At 45.5% G+C, this 23542-nt stretch overlaps 1 protein-coding gene and 1 pseudogene across 1 annotated transcript; both read left to right on the top strand.

Annotated features, from left to right (window-relative positions):
• The first annotated feature begins 227 nt into the window (after window positions 1-227).
• LOC118787319 lies at window positions 228-9817 on the top strand (annotated as a pseudogene).
• A 2871-nt stretch (window positions 9818-12688) lies between these two features.
• zgc:162964 (uncharacterized protein LOC560569 homolog) lies at window positions 12689-21738 on the top strand. Its single transcript, XM_036542919.1, has 8 exons — window positions 12689-12964; window positions 16548-16689; window positions 17074-17214; window positions 17435-17593; window positions 18290-18464; window positions 18794-18995; window positions 19890-20177; window positions 21057-21738. Exons 1-8 carry the CDS (start codon window positions 12706-12708, stop codon window positions 21266-21268), a joined length of 1578 nt encoding a protein of 525 aa, XP_036398812.1. The 5' UTR covers window positions 12689-12705; the 3' UTR covers window positions 21269-21738.
• The last annotated feature ends 1804 nt before the right edge of the window (window positions 21739-23542 follow it).

Raw genomic sequence — 23542 nt, 5'->3', positions numbered from 1 at the left:
GGTGTCAGTTGAGGTCACACTGGACCAGCTAGACCAGCAAGCTGTAAGTCGTAGGAGACAGAAAAGTCCATCTCTGTGAAAGAAACCAAATGTAAATGGTGAACAGCAGCCTGTCTCTGCTGTGTGTCGGCTGCCCTCCTGGCTGATGCTACCCAACACTCCGGCATGTAGGAATGCAATAAAGAACTCGCGTTTCGAACAGCCCTCTCCAGCACTCCGGTCCCACAATGCACTGCGACCGGCAGCCTTTGAAAAAGCGGCGCGCGGCTCATTCAAGATGGCGGAGCTCGAGCAGCTGCTGGATGAGAGTGAGTGACCAAACTCTTAAGGGCTTTAAACGCACAAAACACAGTGGGAAGCAACTATCCTGACTATCGACACATCACAACCACCCCAATGTTCTGTAATGTGCTGAAGTAAACATTGACTGTTGGCAAATGGTGTGTATGTGACGCGTAGATGACCAGCTGCTTGGTAAACCAGCTGGCTTTGCCTGACAGCAGTTCTAGTAGGACAGTCAGCTAACATTAGCAAGCTAACGCTGTTGCGATATTAGCGGTATTGCGATAGTTGCCATTTAAGTGACTTCTAGCCGGGGAGTATTAAGGTAAAATAGTATGCTGACGTTAGCCAGCTGGCGCAATTGCGATATTCACTACTAAAGTAACTTCTAGCCGGTGAGTATTCAGGTAACATAGTAAGCTAACGTTAGCCAGCTAGCGCTATTGCGATATTTGCGACTTAAGTGACTTCTAGCTGGTGAGTATTCAGGTGGTGGGCGCAACCCCTCGGTTGATAGCTAACTGGCTAGCTAGCTAACTGATTGTAGCAGTTTTCCCCCTAGATAACTAGAGCTAACTAGTTGGCTATGTGTATCACGTCAGGTAGTTAGCTAGCTAATCCTCTTCGCTTGTTTTCCCTTTGACAGCACTTTATTCAAACAAGCTGGCTAGCCTGGCTGTCTGCGCTAACGCTCAGGCTAGCTGCACAGCGAGCTTGCGAGGTAGTTCATACTTATCTGTATGTTAATACTTGTTAGGTTGCGGTGGCTAGCTGGCTATCACGATATTAATGTTAACGCGCGGACGCGTATGGGTGGGCTGGTTTGCTGACTTCCTTTGTCCTTAAATTTATTTAACTATCAAGTTTTTTGAGGTGGCTAGTTGGAAAATGTAGTTAGAAAACTTGCTAGCTCCCTACGATGATTACCTATTTACGGCTACTAGCCATGCTGTGCAAAGGGATCAGGTTGCAGGGAAATGTCAGTGAGGTCAATTAAAGTGTGCGGCCAGAGCTGACATTCAGAATACTTTGCACTGTCGTTATCAGTGGTGGGCAGAAATAATTGTATTAACCACATGGTTAGGTAATTGTATTAACCACAGACTTAAAAAAAAACCCTTGACTGCCTGCTCCAGTGTTTTTGTCATGCTTGATTACGTTATTTCACAGCTCTCTGCTGTTTGGTGCGGGGTATTAGTCAGCCAGCTGTCCCTCAGCCTATGTGACAGTGATGTCAGATTTCAGTAAAACCCCTGATTACATTGTACATTGTTTATGTGAGCAGTTACAGGGTTTAAAACTTGGGGTTTGGTGATAAATTTTGTGCACTGACATGTTCCCAGCCATTTGGGCTGATACTGACTGGTTGATTCAAGGTGCTTGTTTATGGAGAAAGTTACACTCATTGTAGTGTGACAGAAACCCAGGAAAGTTCAGTGGAAAATTTATCAAAACACTGTGCTATTTTTCATGGATTGTCTTGATCAAATTTCTTGAGATGCTTTTACTTGCTTTTTCTGTGTGTGGGTAACCAAGCTTTTTCTTCACAATAAATAATGCAGCATGGCCTGGGTTCACATGGTTGATCAGATGCCTTGTATTAAACTTCCTTGAGGAACTTCATCTTTCCTGTGTGTTAGTTTCACGGAGCAAACATCGGAAGCCCTGGTTTGGTTGTTGCAATTTGTCACTTTAAAGAACTACCCTGCAACTGATATGCTTAAATTACGCTAGCTGGCTCTGTCTGAAGATGCAGACTACAATATTCATTGTAGTCTGAGCACAGGTTCACCACATCCAGTTTGATTGTGATTTTATTCATTCCAGTATTGATTTGCAATATCAGAAATAGAGTACTGACCCTTCATCAGGCTGATGGCACAATGGTCAGATCTATTGGTGACCCCTCCTCAAATCTGAAGTATATTCAGAGGAAAGGGAACTGCCTGTATCAGGTCAAAACTGAAGTGTAAATCCTATTGTTCCATTTCCCAAACTTTTGATTTATATTCACCTCGACTGAATGTGTCTCCAGACTGATAGTGTTTGCCCGTTATGGTATGGGTTACACTTTGCCTGCGTAACTCCAGACTCCACAGGCCTCTCCAGTCTCTCTGGTAACAGTGTTTAAGTTTGCACTGAGATGTTTTGGTTTTATAAGAGCAGATTTTTTTTACAGTTCTGTTCACTTGTTACACCTGTCACCGCCCTGTCTCCATGTACATCCTGAGACGGTGGGAAAAGAAGCAGGGGCCTTTGTGACCTGACCCCAAGTTAACCTCAGTCTGTTCAAGTGACCCAGGACCTTTGAACAGATTCCAAAAGCCCAAAACTGTAGTGGCCAGTGTTATTCTCACATTACTAGTACAGAGATGCTTGTCCACATAATTAAGTGAGTAAACAGTATGATGATGAAATTGTGCGGTTCCGTTTGTCCCCTGCTGTAATGGCCAGGGTTGTGCAAATTCCTCTTCTCCGATAAATCTACTATGTGCATTTAGTAATTGACTCCTGCTGCTCATCTGAGCTTGTCAGCATAATATAAAGAAGCAGTGCAGTTTCTGAAATTCACACTGTACATTCCCTCAGCTTATCTCACTTCTCACCATCTTGGCGAGATTTGTTTGTGTGTATGTGTATGATGAAGTATTCATGCATTTATTATAAATCAAATCCCTTGTGTGTTTTAGGGTCTTCAGCAAAAGCTCTCGTGAGTCTGAAAGGTAATGCATTTTAATGTACCACGGTACAGTGGTCAAATATCTTAAAAGCAGCTCAGCCCCTTTTGGGTTATACTGCAGATAAGGGGTTTAATGCCATGTTTGGACTTCTACTGGAGTCATTTTTTAAAGTGTTTTAATTTATTTTTTTATTTATTTAAAATTTCAGTATTTATCCAGGATATGAAAGCAGTTGAGTGAGGTGGATTGTTTTTAGATTCTTATCAAATTTTAATTTTTAGTTATTATTGATTTTTGTGAAGTTCAGACTAATAGACAAATAAAATAAGGTGAATCAGTTTTTTGGGATTTTTGAAACAGAACTAGTGGATTTATAGGTGTGATGAGGACGTGGAATCAGTAATTGGGTAATTATGTTGGTGTGAAAAGATCTTGACAGTGTGTTATCTGTTGTTATTCAGACATTTTATAATGAAATGTTGACTTTTCATTTTGGCAGCTGGTTGTTTAATTTGTTGGGTAGTCACTGGGAATATAACTTGCTTCACAGAGGGAGGTTTGTCAAGCACCTGGAATGAGAAGAACAGTTTACCAAAGTCTCAAAACCCCAGGGGAAGAAGTACCTTTTCATCTATGGAAACAGTAAGACTCTAAGTCACTGCTGTTGTTTCATTCTTACTGATCAAATGTCAGTGCAATGTCAATCCATTACTCATAACTGTCAATAATTCATAGATGACTTTTTACAAGCTCCTATGAGGTCAGTCAGTCTGACTCTTGCTGTAATGGTTTCTAGCCCACCAGAAGCTCCAAAAGGAGTCGTTTGTGCTGTGAGGAGAATGATGGACAGTTCAGCTCCAGGTCTCCCAGGAGAAGCCAGCGAGTGACCTCAGTGCCTCAGGTGGGGCTTCCTGTGCTCAACTCAGCCCAAATAAGCTGGCTGCCTTGCTCATTGCAAGAAGTCATTTAGCCTCAGATGATCAAGCGAAGTGAACAGTGCCACCTGGTGGTGAGCCTGGATGGTCACCTTACAAACCCCCACTTACACCACACAGCCTCAGGACTGCACTATATGTGTGAAATTAGAGTAAACCATATTCTGCTACAGCAAAGATTACTGCTTCATGTGCTGGCACACCCAGATTCAGAGCAGAGTGGAGTTACAGGGCCCAGGGGAAAGGCTGACACACAGAGTCATGGAGACCTGATGTTTTTATCCTTTGCGTTTGTGTTTCAGAGCTGAATCTCTGAAAGAGAAGTGCATTGTTCGCTTACTGTTTCTGCCTGTGTTTCACACACAGAAATTTGCAAACGCCTCTGCACCAGATAAAAAGGCTTCACAAAAGATCGGGCTCAGACTGCGAAACCTCCTCAAGCTGCCCAAAGCACACAGGTGGTGCATCTATGAGTGGTTTTACTCCAATATCGACAGGTAATGCCCATTGTCACTTCAGCCTGGTCCAAGGACATCAGCAATTTGAGATTTTTTTAGTTTGAGTGTTTTCTGCTATATTAATACCTTTTATTGTGTTGTTCGCAGACCGTTATTTGAAGGAGACAATGACTTCTGTCTTTGTCTGAAAGACTCATTCCCCAACTTAAAAACCAGGAAGTTGACCCGGGTGGAATGGGCCACCATCAGAAGGCTGATGGGAAAACCGAGACGGTACGGTGATGCTGCTCTGCTCCTGCTGTAGTCCTGCTGTACTGCTGCTGTGCTGTGTTCTGCTAGTACACAGTACTAAATTTAAATCGCACCTAATGTAAGGAGCACGTCTGCATTACGCAGGAGTTTTCCAGGCAAGAATAAACAGTGATTTTACTCAATATCTCCTCAACGCAGTTAAATTTGCCAGGTATGCAAGTGTTTCCTTTCTGAATGTAATAATATGAATATCAGACCGTCAGGTTTGTCTGCTCTGACTTGTGAGTTTTTCTGTGTAAAATGGCTTTATGTGCAGAGTTTTCCTCCTGGAAGGCATCGGGGTGGGGGGGATGCCTGCACTCCGCACGCGTGAGGGTGCCTGTGTTCCGCGCGCCTGAGGGTGCCTGCGCTGCCCGCGCGTGAGGATGACTGCGCTGTGAATCTCTCTGCTCCCTGCAGATGCTCCTCGGCCTTCTTCACAGAGGAGCGGTCGGCGCTGGAGCAGAAGAGGCAGAAGATCCGGCTGCTGCAGCAGAGGACGTTTGTGGACGTGTCGCAGTGCAAGGACCTGCCAGAGGAAATCCCGCTGCCCTTGGTCATAGGAACCAAAGTGACGGGTGAGAGCTCTGACGGGGGAGAGGCGAGGGTCCGCCCCCGGTGGGGGTGTGTGCACGGGACGGCCACAGTGCCGCTCGTTCTGCCCACCCCACCAGGCTCCGCTCAAATCCCAGAGTTTCAGCTCCGCTGATCTGATCTGCCTCAGGCTTTATCACAGCATGGGTGGAAAGATGAGTGACCTTCACTGCTTCCTGCTGGTTTCAGTATTTTTAATGGCCTGCTAAAGCTTTCCCCTCCATTATGACTTTCCCAGTGTTGTGATTTTATCCTGTTGCATCCCACGTGCTGATGTGCTTTTCCGAGCTTGTGATCCAGCAGTAGAGATGGGAAATGGATGGTGTTGGTTAATTAGTTTTGTTCTTCATCAGTAATCATTCCCAGTACAGTTAGCTGGTAGGGCCATGTTTCATGTTTCATAGACTGGTGGTTAATGTTACATTCCGGTTAAGATTAAAAAGTGTGGATGCGACTAGATTTATTCTGTAATAGATTTTTGTTTCCTCCTGAGTTTAATTTGACCTGTCCTACCTTATGTTTTATGCAGTGTAGAGTTAACACCGCCGCACTCGGGGTATTAAGTGCCTGTCTCGTTCTCTATGTTTCAGCTCGCCTCAGGGGAATTCACGATGGCCTGTTTACGGGACAGATTGACGCTGTGGACACCAGTGCGGCGACCTATCGAGTGACATTTGACCGAAACGGCCTGGGAACCCACACCGTTCCCGACTATGAAGTCCTCGTAAGTCCGCAGGACACTGAACACATCCGGGGATGTGTTGTTCTTGATCTTGTTTTAGTATATGTCTGAATTTACACAAATTATAGTCATATTGTAAAACTGAATCTGAGGTGAATGTAAGGTAGCAGAGTTGCTAATTTATGTGTTTGTTTAAACTGAAATTTGTTTATTTCCGTAGAGCAACGAACCTCATGAAACGATGCCAATCTCGGCGTTCGCTCAGAAACAGCGGCCGTCCCGGTTCCAGGCATACACCCCACCCCGAGCGCCGTTCTCCACCTCAGCACAGACGCGTGTGACGGTACAGAGAGACACCAGTTACAAACGTCTGACACCAGGGAGAATGCTGTCTGTCAACAGTTCACAGTTTTGTATAAGTTTTGTAATGATATTGCAACTGATCCAGCAATACTTGTTTCTGCAGGGTGTAAACAACAAAACCACAGACTACCCTTTTATGCGATTATACTCGTTTTGCATTCTTACAAACACACTTATAATGTTCAGAAAACTGTACATATTCATTCTGATGGCCTGATGCTTGAAAATGATTGCTGGATGCTCCCCTTACAAAACCTACATTTACATTTTACTTCCATGGCACCCAGCATGTCTAATGCAAGACAAAAGCCCTCAGAGTGCTTGAGTGAAGATTGTAAAAATCTTTTGAATGTTCAACAGAATTCTCTACAACAGAAAGTACATGTTGAAAATGATTAACATTTATTGCTAAATATCAAAGTACGAAGTCATCATGTACTCTTTTCACACTGGTTACCAATCCCTTTTCAACCTCCAATTTACACTTCATTTATTAAAATTTTGTATGGAACTGAAAATTTTAAAACCCCTGAGTAAATCTTACCTCATTACAATATTGTTCAATAGTGGTGAGGCACAAATTAAATGTAGCTGTATCTGTGCCTGATATTAATATGAGAACTGGTTGACGGTTGGGGTTGGGGTACAATGATATGAAGGCTGGGGTTGGGGTACAATGATAAAGGTGAGTCTTTTTCCTCCAGGATGAAGACGCATTGCTGGGTCAATCTCCCTGGAATAGCAAGCTGTCAGGCACGGAAGGAGACACCCTGGGCGGCTTCCCCGTGCAGTTCCTGGTGCAAGTTGTAAGCTATTTTCTGACTCAAAAAAATAATGATCTTTTAGATATTTGTCCAAAGATATTTTATATCTTTCCACTTCATAGAACTGTAGAATCAACATGTGGGGTTTCTGTGTTTCAGACAAGATTATCAAAAATCCTCATGATTAAGAAGGAGCATATTAAGCAGCTGAAGGACATGAACACAGAAGCTGAAAAACTGGTATGTTTGCCTCTGTTTTCTTTTTGAAGTGTGTCTGAACCGGCAACACATGTCAACGTACTCATTCTGTTGCAGTGTTTGCTTTCAGCTGCAAAAAAATACAAGAACACTGTGTTTCTTTGACAGAAATCCTACTCGATACCAATAGGGTTTGAGTTTCAGAAGAAGTATGCCACCGTGGTGTTGGACCTGGAGCAGCTGAACAAAGACCTTAACAAAGTCCTGCATGAGGTTCAGCAGTACTGCTGTAAGGTAAGGAGCCAGACTCCAGACCAGGAGTCCCGTTTTCCCACAACAGTATGAAGATTGGGGAAACTATTAGTCCTGTGCCAGCAGAAATGTTTAAAAAGCTACCCCTTTTTTCCAGTCTTCCCCTTTCTTTTATCTGGGCATTATTTTTCAGCAGCAGAGGGGAGGAAGTTGACCTGTAAGCGCTTGCCTGTGATTGGCAGAGTGGTAATGAGTGATAGGAAGTTGACCTGTAAGCGCTTGCCTGTGATTGGCAGAGTGGTAATGAGTGATACACTAACGTGCGGCACTGTGCTTTGGTAGCTGGCTCCGGAGCAGGGCCTGCACCAGGCCGAGCAGCCCGCTGACCTGCGCAGACGCTGCGAGGAGGAGGCCCAGCAACTGGTCAGACAGGCCAACACCCTCCCCAGTGGCCAGCACTGTGTCCGCAACGCCAGCCTGACCGAGCTCATCTCCAGCCTCACCACCCTGCTGCTGCAGATCAAGGCAAGCGCGCGCTGCGCTCGGCTACAGCGCTCACATCCACTCCCATCATCACCACATCCTTCCACTCCCATCATCACCACATCCTTCCACTCCCATCATCACCACATCCTTCCAATCACATCCACTCACATCATCACCACATCCTTCCACTCCCATCATCACCACATCCTTCCACTCCCATCATCACCACATCCTTCCAATCACATCCACTCACATCATCACCACATCCTTCCACTCCCATCATCACCACATCCTTCCAATCACATCCACTCACATCATCACCACATCCTTCCACTCCCATCATCACCACATCCTTCCACTCCCATCCACTCACATCATCATCACATCCGTCCAGTCACATCCACTCCCATCATCACCACATCCTTCCACTCCCATCATCACCACATCCTTCCACTCCCATCATCACCACATCCTTCCACTCCCATCATCACCACATCCTTCCACTCCCATCATCACCACATCCTTCCACTCCCATCATCACCACATCCTTCCAATCACATCCACTCCCATCATCACCACATCCGTCCAATCACATCCACTCCCATCATCACCACATCCTTCCACTCCCATCCACTCCCATCATCACCACATCCGTCCAGTCACATCCACTCCCATCATCACCACATCCTTCCACTCCCATCATCACCACATCCTTCCACTCCCATCATCACCACATCCGTCCAATCACATCCACTCACATCATCACCACATCCTTCCACTCCCATCATCACCACATCCTTCCACTCCCATCCACTCACATCATCACCACATCCGTCCAGTCACATCCACTCCCATCATCACCACATCCGTCCAGTCACATCCACTCCCATCATCACCACATCCTTCCACTCCCATCATCACCACATCCTTCCACTCCCATCATCACCACATCCGTCCAATCACATCCACTCACATCATCATCACATCCGTCCAGTCACATCCACTCACATCATCATCATCACATCCATCCAATCACATCCACTCACATAATCATCACATCCATCCAATCACATCCACTCACATAATCATCACATCCGCTCACATCATCCTCACATCATCCTCGCCTGTATTATCATTCTTAATTTCAATATCATTTCTTAATTTACCATAAGAGAAGATCTCAGGAACATCTGCCTCCCCATCAAGATGAGCTTAAAAGATGCTAATGTTTTGACCTCATTAAATGACTTTTATCCATGCAACTCCAAATCACAACATGGATTGAATTCATTTCTGGGAGCACTGTATTTATGTTAATTAATTTGGAGATTTTGTAATTTCTTTGTTTCTAAAATTGTGGAAATATCTTGATACAGCCTTTTTCCCTGTATTGACAAAAGATGCATCAAATGGGAAGTCAGTGCTGCTGCTCATACTGCTTGATATATTTACCTGTTTGTTTTTTCCCCTCTAGTGTTTGGCAGAAGGAGGTGACTTGAATTCATTTGAATTTAAATCATTGACAGACTCTCTAAATGACATCAGGAACTCGGTAGACAGTTCTAACACCAGGTAAGAATGGCTTCCCATCTGCTTACACACATCCGCAAAATTTCCATGGAAAATTTCAAAATTTGCTGTAATATCCAGCAGCATGACCCTGCCTTTGCAACCCTGTTCCTGACAGCGTTGGTAACTTTTCCCTTAACATTTCCACCTGTGAAGTTTCTTTCAGAACAATGTGGAGATCCACGTGGCGCACATTCAGAGCGGCCTGAGTCAGATGGGGAATCTGCACGCCTTCACTGCCAACAACACCAACAGCGTCTGAGCTTTCTAAACCTCTGGTGTGTAACTGTACAGTAGAAATTATTTTTAACAATCTCACTGTATATATTTTGTACAGCGTTATGTAAATATTTTTCCATGGACATCAGCTGAACCGTTGGGAGAGAAGTCTGTCATACGTGTCCCTTTGACTCCCTTTTAAAGCCTGAGATTTGTAAATGGCACGTCCAGTTGAATACTCTTTTTTTTGGTTACTACTCTGTTTAAATGACCTGTTGTCAACTTAAACATTTGGCCTCATTTTATCTTGTTTATGTGGCTGAATCCAACTTTGTTCCCAATTCAGCTCACCCCCCCCCTCCCCCCGCCAGATGGTAACGGTTATAATTAACTGGCTGTTCTTGCTAAAGGACTGCCATAACTACCATTTCGTGTTCAGTAATCTGCAGAAAAATCAGCTGTCCTGCACACTACAAAAAACACAGATACATGTGTAATTTGGCTACTTCCTCCCAAGTGGAATTTAACTGGGTAAAGTTGCACTGTTTTAATCTCTTTCCTAAGGTTGACAATTTTTTTTTTTTTTTTTAAACTACCTATGCACTACCAGAATGATATTTCATGTGCAGTTTAGAGAGTTCTTTCATTGGGACTGGCTGTTGGACAGTAGCAGTTCCAGCTGGGATTAGGATTGTGTTTTGTTTTCCCTTCAGGATAGTTTGGTATAATGTGGGTCTGCTTTGGCAGTGATTGGCAGGGCACACCCACCTGTCTGACAAGGCAGTAAATGGCTGCACATGGCTTCATTTGGCTGCGTTTCCCAGATGAGCTTCCCCTGATGATGCTGTCCGCTACATTAATGCTGTTTTTGCTAAAGCATTTAGCTAGCCATCTGACCATATTTGGCTGTTGCTATGAAACATTTAACTTCATGTAGCTTTTGAGCAATGTAGCTGTACTGCGATCATTTTATGTCTAATTGAGTCGTATCAGATTTTTTTTTTTTTAGGGTGCATGTAAGACAGCAAACTGTTTAAGGTAGTTAACATTAGCTGTCTTTTTTTCCAAACCAAGGTCTTTTGCCCTTGCAAAATTAGCATCATTACTATGCAAATCTTCTGAAAGACAGTCTGGGTGGATCACAGGTCAGTATAATGCAATTCCTTGGTCATTGGCCTTCTGCTTTCTAACTGAAATGGGTCAATGTAATTTTCTTATACCAGTAACAAACAACCTTTACACTGTGTTGGGTAATGTGCTGTTTCTGTTACCATGCATATCTGTTCAGATATTTCCGTAGGACAATGCAACTCTAAGAAGAGAGAGGGCTGATATTCAGAGGACATTGATATGTAGCTTTATTGATGCGTGGTCTAATGTTAAATTTTGTCTTTCATACCGGTTTTGGTCCTGGTCATTTTAAGCTTCTTGTCAATGGCATTTTGTTGTATGGGATTGAAAGACCTCTCCCAGTGGAACCCTTTGTAAAGAATTTTTTTTTTATGGATTGTTGTATTTACATTTAAATTTAAATGCAATTTTCAGTGGTTTTAAGAATTTCAAGAAACTGTTTGAGGTGATATTTTTATGTAAGTATATTGATAAAATATTTTTATTTTGTTTGTACATGGTTATGACTTAATGTATTTTTATAAAATAGAGTTGAAGTTTTGTTTGGCTGAATATGTTTGGAGTTTTGCCGCCAGCTGGGTTCTCATTTCCACATACATAAAGGCTGTAAGTACACCCCATATTACTGGCAGATCATTTGAAGTTCCTTTATATATAAACATCACTAGTAATTTCCTAACCTGAAGGAAGAATGCAAGTAATTAATGACTGTAAATGGTCATTTAACCTGGCAGTTATGCAAGCTTTGAAGCCTAGTCTTCTTAAATGTGTAATTGTAATTTTTTGCTACTATATTTTAAGTATTAAAGAGTCTTTAAACCATTGTTTCCCCTCATTCTGTTGTAGCTAGTCAGGATAGCTGGCCAGACATGCTTTAAAAGGCAGCTAATGATGGAAAAGGCATACCTGCCTGACCAGACTGATTTATGAGAAATTTGTAAGAGTATATTGAAATTCAGTAACTAAACATGTTGAATGAAATATACACATCTTTGTGTAATTTTAATTTTGCGTGAAGACAGCAAAACAATCTTTAACGTCAGTTTGGAAACGTTATGCGGGACACATACCACCCTCAGGACACGGCACTATCTGAACTGATTTCAAATTTAGCAGAGTTGGAGAAACCTTTAATTGCGTTCTTAATGACACACAAACCGCAAACTATCAGAGTTGAAGTTTAAATTAATGAAGGAAATAACTTTATAAAAATGATCTGGAAGGAAGATTAGTAGCGTGGAATGGCATGACATTGCCATGTTGCCATGCCTTCACCGCACTCGGCGCTTCTGATCAAGGCTGAGTCCCGCAGGTTCCGTCTCTCACGCTGTATTCCCGCAACTAGAACGGATCTGAATGCGTGTGTGAAATCTTCAGTAACTTTCTCAAGAGTGCATCGTGTACACCGGGGATTTAATGCAGTAATCTTATGTTGATTACACACAATTCCATTTTCTATCTGTGTGCCAGGCACATTTCTCTCATGAGCAGCCCATTGGATATGTGGCAGTAATGGCACTATACCAGCCTGAGTCTAGAAAAATACCAAAAACTCCCTACCGCTTGGATAGGTGCCTTTTTCATTTGCATTTTCTCTGTTTCGTGACTCGTTCCTGACCAGAGCAACTTCATTCATATTCCTGTTCAGCAGTTCCCAGCAGGTGCGCGTTTCTCATTAAATAGCAGGCATGGCCTGATCTATGCGCTGTGTTTCTATGGCCCGCTGGCGCTGCTGCTGCCGGATGTTCCGGTTGGAAGTAAGCGGAAGTAGGTACGTGGCCGCTCCGGCTGGTATTCCGCATGATGGCGATGGAGGTTCAGTGCCCGGACCCCAGCGGCGGCAGCTCCAGTCGGCTCGAAGTCTCCATCGACGGCCTGACGCTGAGCCCCGATCCGGAGGGTGAGCAGGAGCATGCGGAGAGCCCGGATCCCCGGCAGCCCGAGCAGAACCTGTCCGAGGGGAAGGATGGGGAGGACGGCGACCCTGCCAAAACCATGGAAAGGAAATGGGGCTTTTCTATGGAGGAACTGTATGGCCTTGCACTGAAATTCTTTAAAGGTATTAGAACACTGCTCACTGGACGTTTAAAATTATTCTCCAGCTGTCTTGCTGGCTTCTAACATGTTTGTGCAATAGCTTGTGTTGTGCACCGAACTCGTCGGTACTTGAAGTGGGCAACTCGCTGCCTTCCCTGCAATAACGACTTGACCTGCCAGCTACCTGTATTTTGGGGTTGTCGCTTGTTTGGGAATCGTCTGCTCTAACTGGCCAGTTGACATTAGCTTTATTTAACTGGAGTTTTTAACTTGAACCCCTGGATTGATAAGATGCAAAATGTAGCTAGCCAGCCGGTCGTTATGTATTTGTCTGCATTTTGGGAGACAGTGAGAGCAGTAACCTGTGTTATTTTATTTATCTACTTTTACCCGACTGTCTGATTAAAACAGGTCATCACTTCTGGTCGTTTGCATTATCTAATTAGCTGGAGAAACGAGTAATGAGCGACGTAGACTTTTAGAAATATGTACACATCGGTTGGTGGGTGGGTGGAACTTGATCCACGGGTTGTGCCACGGGGCACACTCCAGGAGCAGCTGCCAGCAATGTATTTAACCATGTTATTTTATTTGATTAATGCTTGGAGTGTATTTGAACTTCAAATCAGAACTTTAAACACGGCGGTTACGGAGTTGGAGTAGACCTTTGAAACGTTATTGAATTTTTTTTAAAAAAGTTACTTGCGGTAGAATTGCAACTGATTACAGTAGCTACCAAGCTACATGCATTTGTAGAACGTGTTTGTGTGTGGATGGGCGTGGACGTCATTTACCATCTTACTATGAAGATTTCACCGTATTAGATGATCTTAGAGGCACATTTCCTTGTTGAATAGCAAGAAGTCAGGATACTTAATTTGTGTCTTAATTTGTGGCTTTTGGGCGGAGTCTTTCGGAGTTTGTGACCAGCTAAGATGCGCTCTAAGACGTCCAGTGACATTGAGACGCACGTCTCGATACCGGGCTGCTTTTGAATGAAGTCAGGATAAAAAAAACACACTTTATGCTGAGTTTCTGTTGTGAAAACGGTTGTCAGTGAAATGAAACGTTTCTTCCCTAGTCTCCTGCTGTGCGAATCAGTCCGCTGTAAAGCGTTGGTTTTGACAGCTGCGCCCGCGTGTTGTTATTTGTGCAGTTCTCTCCTTCACACACAGAGGGCGCTGCGGAGCCAAAGAGGGGGCACCCCGTCCGCCTCATCCAAAAGCTGGCAGAGTCATCCGGGGACTGCGCAGCCGCGGGCGCCCGTATGAATCGCGGCTTTATCTTTCCCGGTCACCTTACCTGACCCTGCTGAAAAGGAGCAGCAGATCTACCAAACTCACTGCGCGTTAAGACTGCTGGCTCTCGGGCCATAATTACAGACTCTATTAGCTTCATGACTGCAGAGGTAGTGTAATGCACATATTTAAGAGAAGGCTACACACAGGTGTAGTTCAGCCATTAAAATTCAGTAGCTGTGACTTATCGTCCATCGGATGTAGGCTGTCACCTGCAGGCTACCTGGGCTGTGCCATCGCCCTGTTTCCAGATGAGTACATTTAAACTGCTTCACATTTGCACATGAAGCCTTATTGAGTTTTTTCCAGATCATTAAGTCTGTTTTCACCTGCTCAAAGGGAAATATTGGAGAATTGTGTCAATAAGGATAATGAATATTGATTCCTTTTATTGTGGACACAGATGTACAAAAAGGAACAGTGACTCATTGTGGTTAAAATGTGAAAGATGCAGATAGCTTGCAGACTGGCCTGGCGGTGGTCAGGTGTGTCTTTAAAGCCAGTCGGACTGGCCTGGCAGTGGTCAGGTGTGTCTTTAAAGCCAGTCGGACTGGCCTGGCAGTGGTCAGGTGTGTCTTTAAAGCCAGCCATCACCTACAGGGGAAGCAGAGATGGAGAATGTTGATTGTGTTTTCCTTTATCACATTGGCAGGCAGGCACGCAGCTTTAGGGTAATTATTTGAGTATGGATATATTATAGGACTAATAAGCAAGGTTTTCCCAGATAGTGTGCGTGTGCGTGTGTCGGAGGCCAGCCGCCCCCTGCAGCACCTCGCTCGGGTGTCCTGGCTCTGCTTTGGATGTTGCTCTGGCAGCCTGGAGTTGCTGCAGAGTGAGCTGTGCTTCTGGCTGCAGGCCTTGGGGCTGCTTCCTGCTCTACAGTGAGGCCAGGGTCAGGGCCAGAGCGCCGACCGTTCAGGCAGGGAGTAAAACTGCCTGTGCTCTGAAGAAAAGTGTGTTACGGGCTGTATTGCATGTGAGAAAAATGTCATTTAGAGACACATAAATCAAATCCAAGCCTCTCTCAGTGTGATATATGTTTAAATTCCACATGTAGGAAAATAATTTATAACCAGTTGCAGAATAATGATATGTTTCAGGTGAGAATAGGTCCTCTTTTCTTAGTTTTTTTTTTATTATTTATTTGATGTACATTATTTTTTACATATTGATTTATACAGCTGAATATTTAGTGAAGTGAAGTAAGTTTAGTAGCATGGCCAAGACTACCACACACTTTGATGAAACTGCACCAAGATAAAAGAATGATGAAATAAGAAGTGACCGCTAAAACAAATTACACCTCATTAAATGGATACTTTGATCAAATTTTAGATGTCTTCTTTGGATTGTGTGGATCTGACCATTGGCCATTTTCATAGTTTTGCCGGTATGTGCAGCCAGAGAATTCTCGGGGGCCTGAAGTACCACAGATCAGGAAATGAGTGGAAGTCCGTTGTCACCCTGTCGGTTGCTAATTCACCAGTTAACTTCAGCACTGAGCAGCTAAGCAGCCCTGAAAAGAACAGCCCCCCTGTGTCTATTCTGCCAGCCATCCCAGGGGCGTCGGAGGAATACAAGGCGTACCGAATGAGTTATAATTACTGTGTTCCACATTGTAGCCTCTGGCCATCCCTTTTGAAATAGTAGCTTTGCTTTTTTATAGACTTGTGTACAAGTTTTTTTTACAGGATTTTTTTCTGCGAGTGTGATGTAAATTCATTTTATAGAAAAGCTATAGATGAGAAAATGGCAACCATAAGCTTTTTTAAGATGTCATTTATTCTAAAAAATCGGAAAAGTAGTTTCACAGGGTGCAGACTGGTTTTAATATGCATCTTCTAGTTCTCAGTACTGGTTCTCTGGAATCTTAAAGTTTGTTGTTGCAGTTGTTGCAAGTGCAACATAATGCTTGTTTTTCAGTGTTACTCCGTAGGTTTAGTAGCATAAGTGATGATGTGGTTAGCTTTTGCCCAGTTAGGTTATCCATGAGAAAAGTGCTTTATGTGTGTGATTTACACAACATGCAGGCACAGGGAGTGGAGAAATAAATGCGGTCCATAATGTAATTACAATATGTGCACTTTCAAGAGGGAAATACTCAGTGCTGGTTAGAGTCTCAGCAGACTGTCATATGTCTTCTCAGGCTGCTGTTTTTCATTAAACAACATAAATGCATCTCAATCTGACACCAGCCAGAAGTTGAACACTTTGTTCAAAAGTGAAAGTGAAACTGCGTGAATAGCAGGCCACCCTTGTTCTGGGCTAAGTGAGAGCTACATTCTGTCCTGTTTTGTTTCCCTAAAGACAAAGACGGGAAAGCCTTCCATCCGACGTATGAGGAGAAGCTCCGCCTCGTGGCGCTCCACAAGCAGGTGTTGCTGGGGCCCTACAACCCAGAGGTCTGCCCGGAAGTGGGATTCTTCGACGTCCTGGGGAATGACAGAAGGTAACAGCGGAAGTGAACGACACCAAAGGCACCTCTGTGGCCGTGGAAGAGCCAGGCAGCCTGTCATTCTGTCTCCTCCATCTGGAGGTTTAAAAGTCTTCTTTGACACGGTGTTTTTGTTGAGGCAGTTATCTTTCAGCCAGTTAGGGAGCCACAACTGTATGGAATCAGAAACTGTAAGTTGTAGAAAGGCAATTATGTCACTTACAGTGTCTTCACACTGTGCCAGTTGCAATGACCACCATTATCAAGTGCTCAGGTGTAAGATGTGAGACGGTGTCGGGAAGGCGAACGGAAATGCATTTTGCTGCTGTTGGATGTGTGCTTCATGCAGTTACCGGCTGTGTGCGTGTACAGTCATGCCTCTGCTGGTCCTTCCTGCAGGAAAGAGTGGGCCTCGCTGGGCAGCATGGGGAAGGAGGACGCCATGGTGGAGTTTGTGAAGCTGCTGAATAAATGCTGTAATTTATTTGCACCATACGTCACGTCACACAGAATAGAGAAGGAAGAGCAGGAAAGGAGAAGGTATGTGTGGGCATTGGCTCTCTCATGCTGAGACTGACATAAATGCTCAGTGTTAATAGTTGCTTATTTTCAGTCTTGTTCAGTGTTGTGTTCTGTGGTTAGTAAGGTCACGTTGCTGTTAGTTGTGTGCAGTGCTTGTGTCTCCTCATGTCTGGCCTTCTCACCCCCTAACCCTTCCCTCTCTCCCCCTCCCTGTCATGCCCCGCCCCTCTGAGAGCAGGAGAGAGGAGGAGGAGAGGAGGCGTCTGGAGGAGGAAGAGAAGGAGCGGCAGCGGCAGGAGGAGGAGCAGCGACGCAGGAGAGAGGAGGAAAGGAGGCGCAGGGAGGAGGAGGAGAGGAGGAGGGTGGAGGAGGAGAGGTTTCGAGTGGAGCAGCAGAAGTGAGTCATTCATCAGCCCGGCCTGAGCATCGCCTCTGGGCATTACCGTTACTCTCTGAGCATTACCGTTACTCTCTGAGCATTACCGTTACTTTCTGGGCATTACCTTTACTCTCTGGGCATTACTGTTAATCTCTGGGCATTACCGTTACTCTCTGGGCATTACCGTTACTCTCTGAGCATTACCGTTACTCTCTGAGCATTACCGTTAATCTCTGGGCATTATCGTTACTCTCTGGGCATTATCGTTACTCTCTGAGCATTACTGTTACTCTCTGAGCATTACTGTTAATCTCTGGGCATTACCGTTACTCTCTGGCCATTCCCGTTACTCTCTGGCATCAAAAATGATTCTGACACTCCAGGACAGATGTTGCCAGTGTCTACCACTATTCTTAGTGTAAGGTTGTGTTCACACACGCCTCAGCTGGCTTTGAATGTCAGATTTAAACTTGTACAGCTCTTTTTTTTTTGGGAGAGAGTACACTGCTGATGGCGTGCATGTACAAGACCTAAAATAAGCAAGAACTTGTGAAGGTGCTAAGAAGCCACATCCTTCTTTATTAAAACTTCAAGCTGAATTAGTGTGGCTCTGTAGTACATTGCATTACATACTGTGTGGCCGGTGGAGTCAGTGCATTGCATTGAGGAGGCTGTAGGAGATGGACTGACCCTCCCTGGGCCTCCGGTCCACAGGCAGCAGATCATGGCAGCTCTGAACGCGCAGACAGCGGTGCAGTTCCAGCAGTACGCGGCTCAGCAGTACCCGGGGAGCCCGGAGCAGCAGCAGGTTCTGATCCGGCAGCTGCAGGAGCAGCACTACCAGCAGTACATGCAGCAGCTGTACCAGGTACAGCTGGCCCAGCAGCAGGTGAGCAGCTCTGACACCAGCTGGGTAAAACCAGGCTAAATATATCTGCGATCAGGCTGTTAGGACAAAGACTCCTCTTATGTCTTTTTTTGATTGCTGCTTGTTTATGTTGCTGGATAGTTTTTGCTAGGTAAAATCATATTGTACCTGTCTTCCCTTGCCAGTGTTACACTAGCATCTTTTGGGAGTGTACATATAGTTGTAGTATTTGTGCGTAGCTTGCTAGCATAATGATTTTGCCTGCAGACTTGCAGTTGAAGAGGAGGTTGCATTTGAAGAGCTCGGCTGCAGTGTCCCAGCACTCAGATTACTGACTCCCGTCTCCACAGGCGGCCTTGCAGAAGCAGCAGGAGGCGGCCATCGTGTTGTCCGCAGCGGAGGCGGGGTTGAGCAAGCCACCGTCCCCTGGGGGTGACAGCGCCACGCCGAACGGACAGGCCAACGCCAGCGCAGAGAGTCTGGAGAGAGAGCCGGAGATGGAGCTGGCCGAGGAGCTGACGGAGAACGGGCTGAGAGCGCTGGACTACTCTCGTCAGTATCACTGCATGCACCTGTGCTCTGAACACAGAACCACCTGAACGTACCTGACCTCTGATTAACCACCTGAACGTACCTGACCTCTGTTTAATTAGCAGGGTCAGCTGCAAACTCAGTGTGCATCCACAGTGCCAGCCTGGGGGAGGGGTTGTGTAGTCAGGCAGCTTTAGCAGAAGCTCGGTGGCCGCTGTTAGAGAGCAGATAATGGGAGCAGGATGTGGAATAAACACCCCAACAGGCTGAGGGAACAGCACTGAGGGAGGCCGAGCCTGCCAGTGACCTCATCACTGCTCTGCACCCTCGTGACCTGCATCACGTGACCGTGGTCTTGCTCCGACCCAGAAAGCCTCCTCAAAACACACCTGCCCCCCTCAGAGCCCCCCATTTCTGGTAACAGCCTGGCTCCCCCAGGTCTCCCATGCCAGAACTGTCTGAGTGCACTGTGCTTAGATGCAGCCATTTTGGGAAGAAAAGTGACAAGCGGTTGGACTGCTTTCTTGTTAATTCACCAACTTGATGTAATTTACTGTTAAATCTCAGAATTTCAGTGTGCAGAGCAATTTGCCCCCTACCTGAAAGTCATTAGTGACTGGCATTTGCTATTATGCGCCTTCCCGGCACAAGGTATTTCGAAAGTAGCGTGTGTCCCCCACAATTCCCTCAAATTTCCCTCAAAGCAGCTCAATTTCACAGGACATTTGACAAGTGTAGCAATAAAATAATTATTTAAAATCTTAATTATCCTTAAAACATCACTGAGAAGTCATGGTACATAAAAATCTGATTTAAGTGGGAACCCTAGACCTCAGTGATTGGTTCCTGTCCCTGTTGGCTAGTCAGGCAGCGTTGGTGTCTGTATTCGCAGTTGATTGGCTCTCTCTCGCGTAGCTCCGCCCATGGCACCGGTCATCACCGCCCCCTCCATGTGGACGCGGCCGCAGATCAAGGACTTTAAGGAGAAGATTCGGCAGGACACAGACTCGGTGATCACGGTGGGGCGGGGCGAGGTGGTGACGGTGCGCGTGCCCACGCACGAGGAGGGCTCCTACCTCTTCTGGGAGTTCGCCACCGACCACTACGACATTGGCTTCGGCGTCTTCTTTGAGTGGACCGACTCGCCCAACACAGCCGTCAGCGTGCACGTCAGCGAGTCCAGCGACGAGGACGAGGACGAGGGTGAGAGCAAGAGCAACCCCTGCACTCCTGTCTGAGTACCAGAACCGAGTCCGTGTGGACACAGCTGTGCTGCCTTTCCTGACTTATCCTGAAGTATGTCTCTGTCATATTAAAAATACTGATCTCGTGAGGCTTTAAGAGATATAATCTATCCAAGTTCAGTTCCAATGTCATGTGTCCCATAACTCTGAGTGTGGCAGGCAGCCCAGCCTGTATAAGCAGTTTCTCTCAGAGACTCAGCTTTTAAAAGTCACTTTATCACCCTGCGGCGGTGAAGCCCAGGGCTGCGTTGCAGCCGTCCTGTACCTCTGTGCTGTGAATGTCATGGGGAAATGCAGCTGCAGTCTCGCAGCTGAGAGAGTGCAGACACTTCCTGAGGAGAGCTCGGAGCAATTTCCCCGGGGGGGTTCCTGCCTACCTGTCCCAGGAGTGGGGCTGAGCTACTCCTGAGTTTTATGGGCTTGTGACCTGGATGTTGCTGGTTCAAACAGGGTTTGGGCTGTGCCAAACAAGACCAAGGTATCCTACAGAGCACTGAATGGACAAGAAATTGTGTTTGACACAACTGACACACAGCTGGTAAATTATTGACAGGTGCTGACTAGGCAAACACAACGGACGTGTAAGATCACAAGGTTTGAATAAGATAATGGCGGATACTCCGATAACAAGCTGAGTATGAGTAACAAGATGAACCTGCAGAGTATTGTGCCAGTTTTGAGCATGGTTAGTCCCCCTGCGTGAGGTGCAGGTGAGAGTGTTTGGCTGAGAGAGATCAGAATGGAGCCCCACTGCGTGAGGTGTAGGTGAGACTGTTTGGCTGGGAGAGATCAGAATGGGTTGAATTTTGTTACTCTTCTGTTGTCGCTGTCTTTGCAGAGGCCCAGAGCGAGGAGGAAAAGGCCAAAAAGAACAGCAGCAAGCCCCAAGTGGATGAGATCGTGCCGGTGTACCGACGAGATTGCCACGAGGAGGTGTATGCTGGGAGCCACCAGTACCCCGGCCAGGGCGTCTACCTGCTCAAATTCGACAACTCGTACTCCCTCTGGAGGTCCAAAAACGTCTACTACAGAGTCTACTACACTAGATAAGCCAGGGCAGGGCACTGGGTGTGTGTGTGGGGGGTGAGGGCGGGTCCCGTGAGTAGGTCCTCTAGGGGGCAGGTTTGACCCCCCTCTCTGTCCTGTTCAGGAAGGGGGTGGGCATTCGGATGTGCTGTGGAAGGGTATCTTATCCTGTTTATGTCCAGGAGGGCGGGGAGTATTAAGCTTAAAATCCCATGCCTTTTAACTCTCTCAAATGCCATGTGAAGTATGTAGACTCGTAGCAGAACACTGCCTTACTTTTTTTTTTTTCCTTTTTTTTGAAGCCATCCCATGATCATGATTTGTAACATGTCGTGATACTGCATAATCTCCTCAACAAACTTTCCTCGTCCGTCTGTAAACTCAACACAAGCAGCTTCCGGTCCAGGCACTGAGTCTGCGGCCAGTGGCGGGGGTTACATATGAAGGTCTGAACAGGACGCAAAGTGAGGGCTTGGGGAAGACTTTGGTAGGGGGTGGGAGTGGGGGGGGATATTATCCATGTATATTCCAAACACCCTCTATATGAGCAGGGGGTAGAGAGTGCGTTTAGCACCCAGCATGTGGGTGCAGCTGCAGCTGAAAGGGAGGTTCTGTCCGTTCTGAGGGCTCTGCTGTTTACAGGCGGATTGCCAGTGAGAGGGTATTTTTCGTATTTCCTCAGGATACCCCCCCCCCCCTTTCGTATTCATAGCTTTTCTCCAGCAAATATCTGTCGGTAGAGTGTCATATGAAATATATGAAAGCAGCTAAGACATCAAAATAATGGTAGTATATTATACATTAGTAATGTACATTATCTAAAATGGATATGGTGTAATATGGCTCACCCTGAAGTTAAACAGGTTTAATACAAATCTGATGGACAAAGCTTTTAAATACTTGAATGCCATAAAAATACAATCAGAAATCTTCCTCTGGCAAAACAGTGATGACCAGGATTGGACCTTGTGTTCAGTTATTTACGATTGCAATAATGAAGCTTATATATCTGCAGATTCATGCATTTTTAAGGAAATGCAAAGACATTGTGTATGACAGCCAGTCACACGGAAGCCTTCAGTTAATGACTCTGAGGCCTGAATTTCTCTTTTCTTTGAAGCCCTGTTTCTCTGTGTTCTTGAATGAACATGCCACTTAGTGTTAGTCTGTGGTTTGGCAGTCACTTGAGTTGTCATTAAAAGAGCAGCACTTTAAACTGGAAATGAGACAGGGAGCTGAATCTGAGCTGTCAGGCCACCCACCTGCAGTCTCGCTGTTAGCACAGTCTGCCCCTGAAGAGGGAGGGTCTTTCTACAGCCTTGTGATTCGCTCAGATTTGACATCACACTTCTTTTTTTTCCCCATTTCCACGTTTTGCATTTTGTATTAGCCCAAGGGCTTTTCGTCCTCCTTCTCCACCCTAACTGAGCTCATACTGTGGAAGGCTTTTGATTCATTCTGGTTTTTGGATTTTGCAGGATCCAGATGCCTTGTGTACCCCCAGTGTAGCCCAGCACTGACTATCTGTTGTGTACCTTGTGTTTTAAACGTGTGGCCTCGCTCGGTGTCAGATGAGAAACCTTTCTGGGTCGGTTTGCTGTAGCAATAAGATGAGGACCGGGACTGAAGAATGCCTCTTAGAAGAGGAGCTTTTCACAGTCAGCCTCGGACTTTATGTGCTGGTCGGGACGTTTGTCTTGAGCTCAGTCCAAATGTCCGCCTGGTGTTTTCCCCCCACTGAGATAAGGAGCAGGACAGCAGTGCTATCTGAGAGCTGCAGGCCTGTGGTAAATTATCTTTACTCTCAACTCCCTCAGTACAGCTTTGTAATCTCTAGTCACCAAAACATACCATGGTAGCTTTTCAAGCCAATGCTACACAGTAATGCCATGTACCACAGAAGAATAAGGCATACTAACGATAAGGCATATAAATGTAAGATATATTTTATTGATCACAAATAATTCAAAATAGACTTTCTTCCTTTTGCTTCATAGAACCGATACTGATGGGATTTATAAACCAATCAGGTTACTCACATGAAAAAACAGTACAGAAATCTCACGCCGTTGATTTCTATATTGTATTTGGATGCGTTTTTATGAAACGTTTGAAGCTTCAGAGCTTTGGTCATTAGTGCCCCAAACATGAAGAAACACAGTGGCACCCTATGATTGCCCTCCTGACCGATGCATGTCCAGCCAGCCCTGGCTCTGGTTCTGCCTCTGGTTCTGCCTCTGGCTCTGCCTCTGCCTCTGGTTCTGCCTCTAGTTCTGGTTCTGGTTCTGGTTCTGCCTC

The sequence above is a fragment of the Megalops cyprinoides genome, chromosome 12 (assembly GCF_013368585.1).
Source record: "Megalops cyprinoides isolate fMegCyp1 chromosome 12, fMegCyp1.pri, whole genome shotgun sequence".
In the NCBI taxonomy this organism is placed as follows: Eukaryota; Metazoa; Chordata; class Actinopteri; order Elopiformes; family Megalopidae; genus Megalops; species Megalops cyprinoides.
Note: the sequence above shows the minus strand (reverse complement) of the source record. Positions and strands in the feature narration are given on the sequence as shown.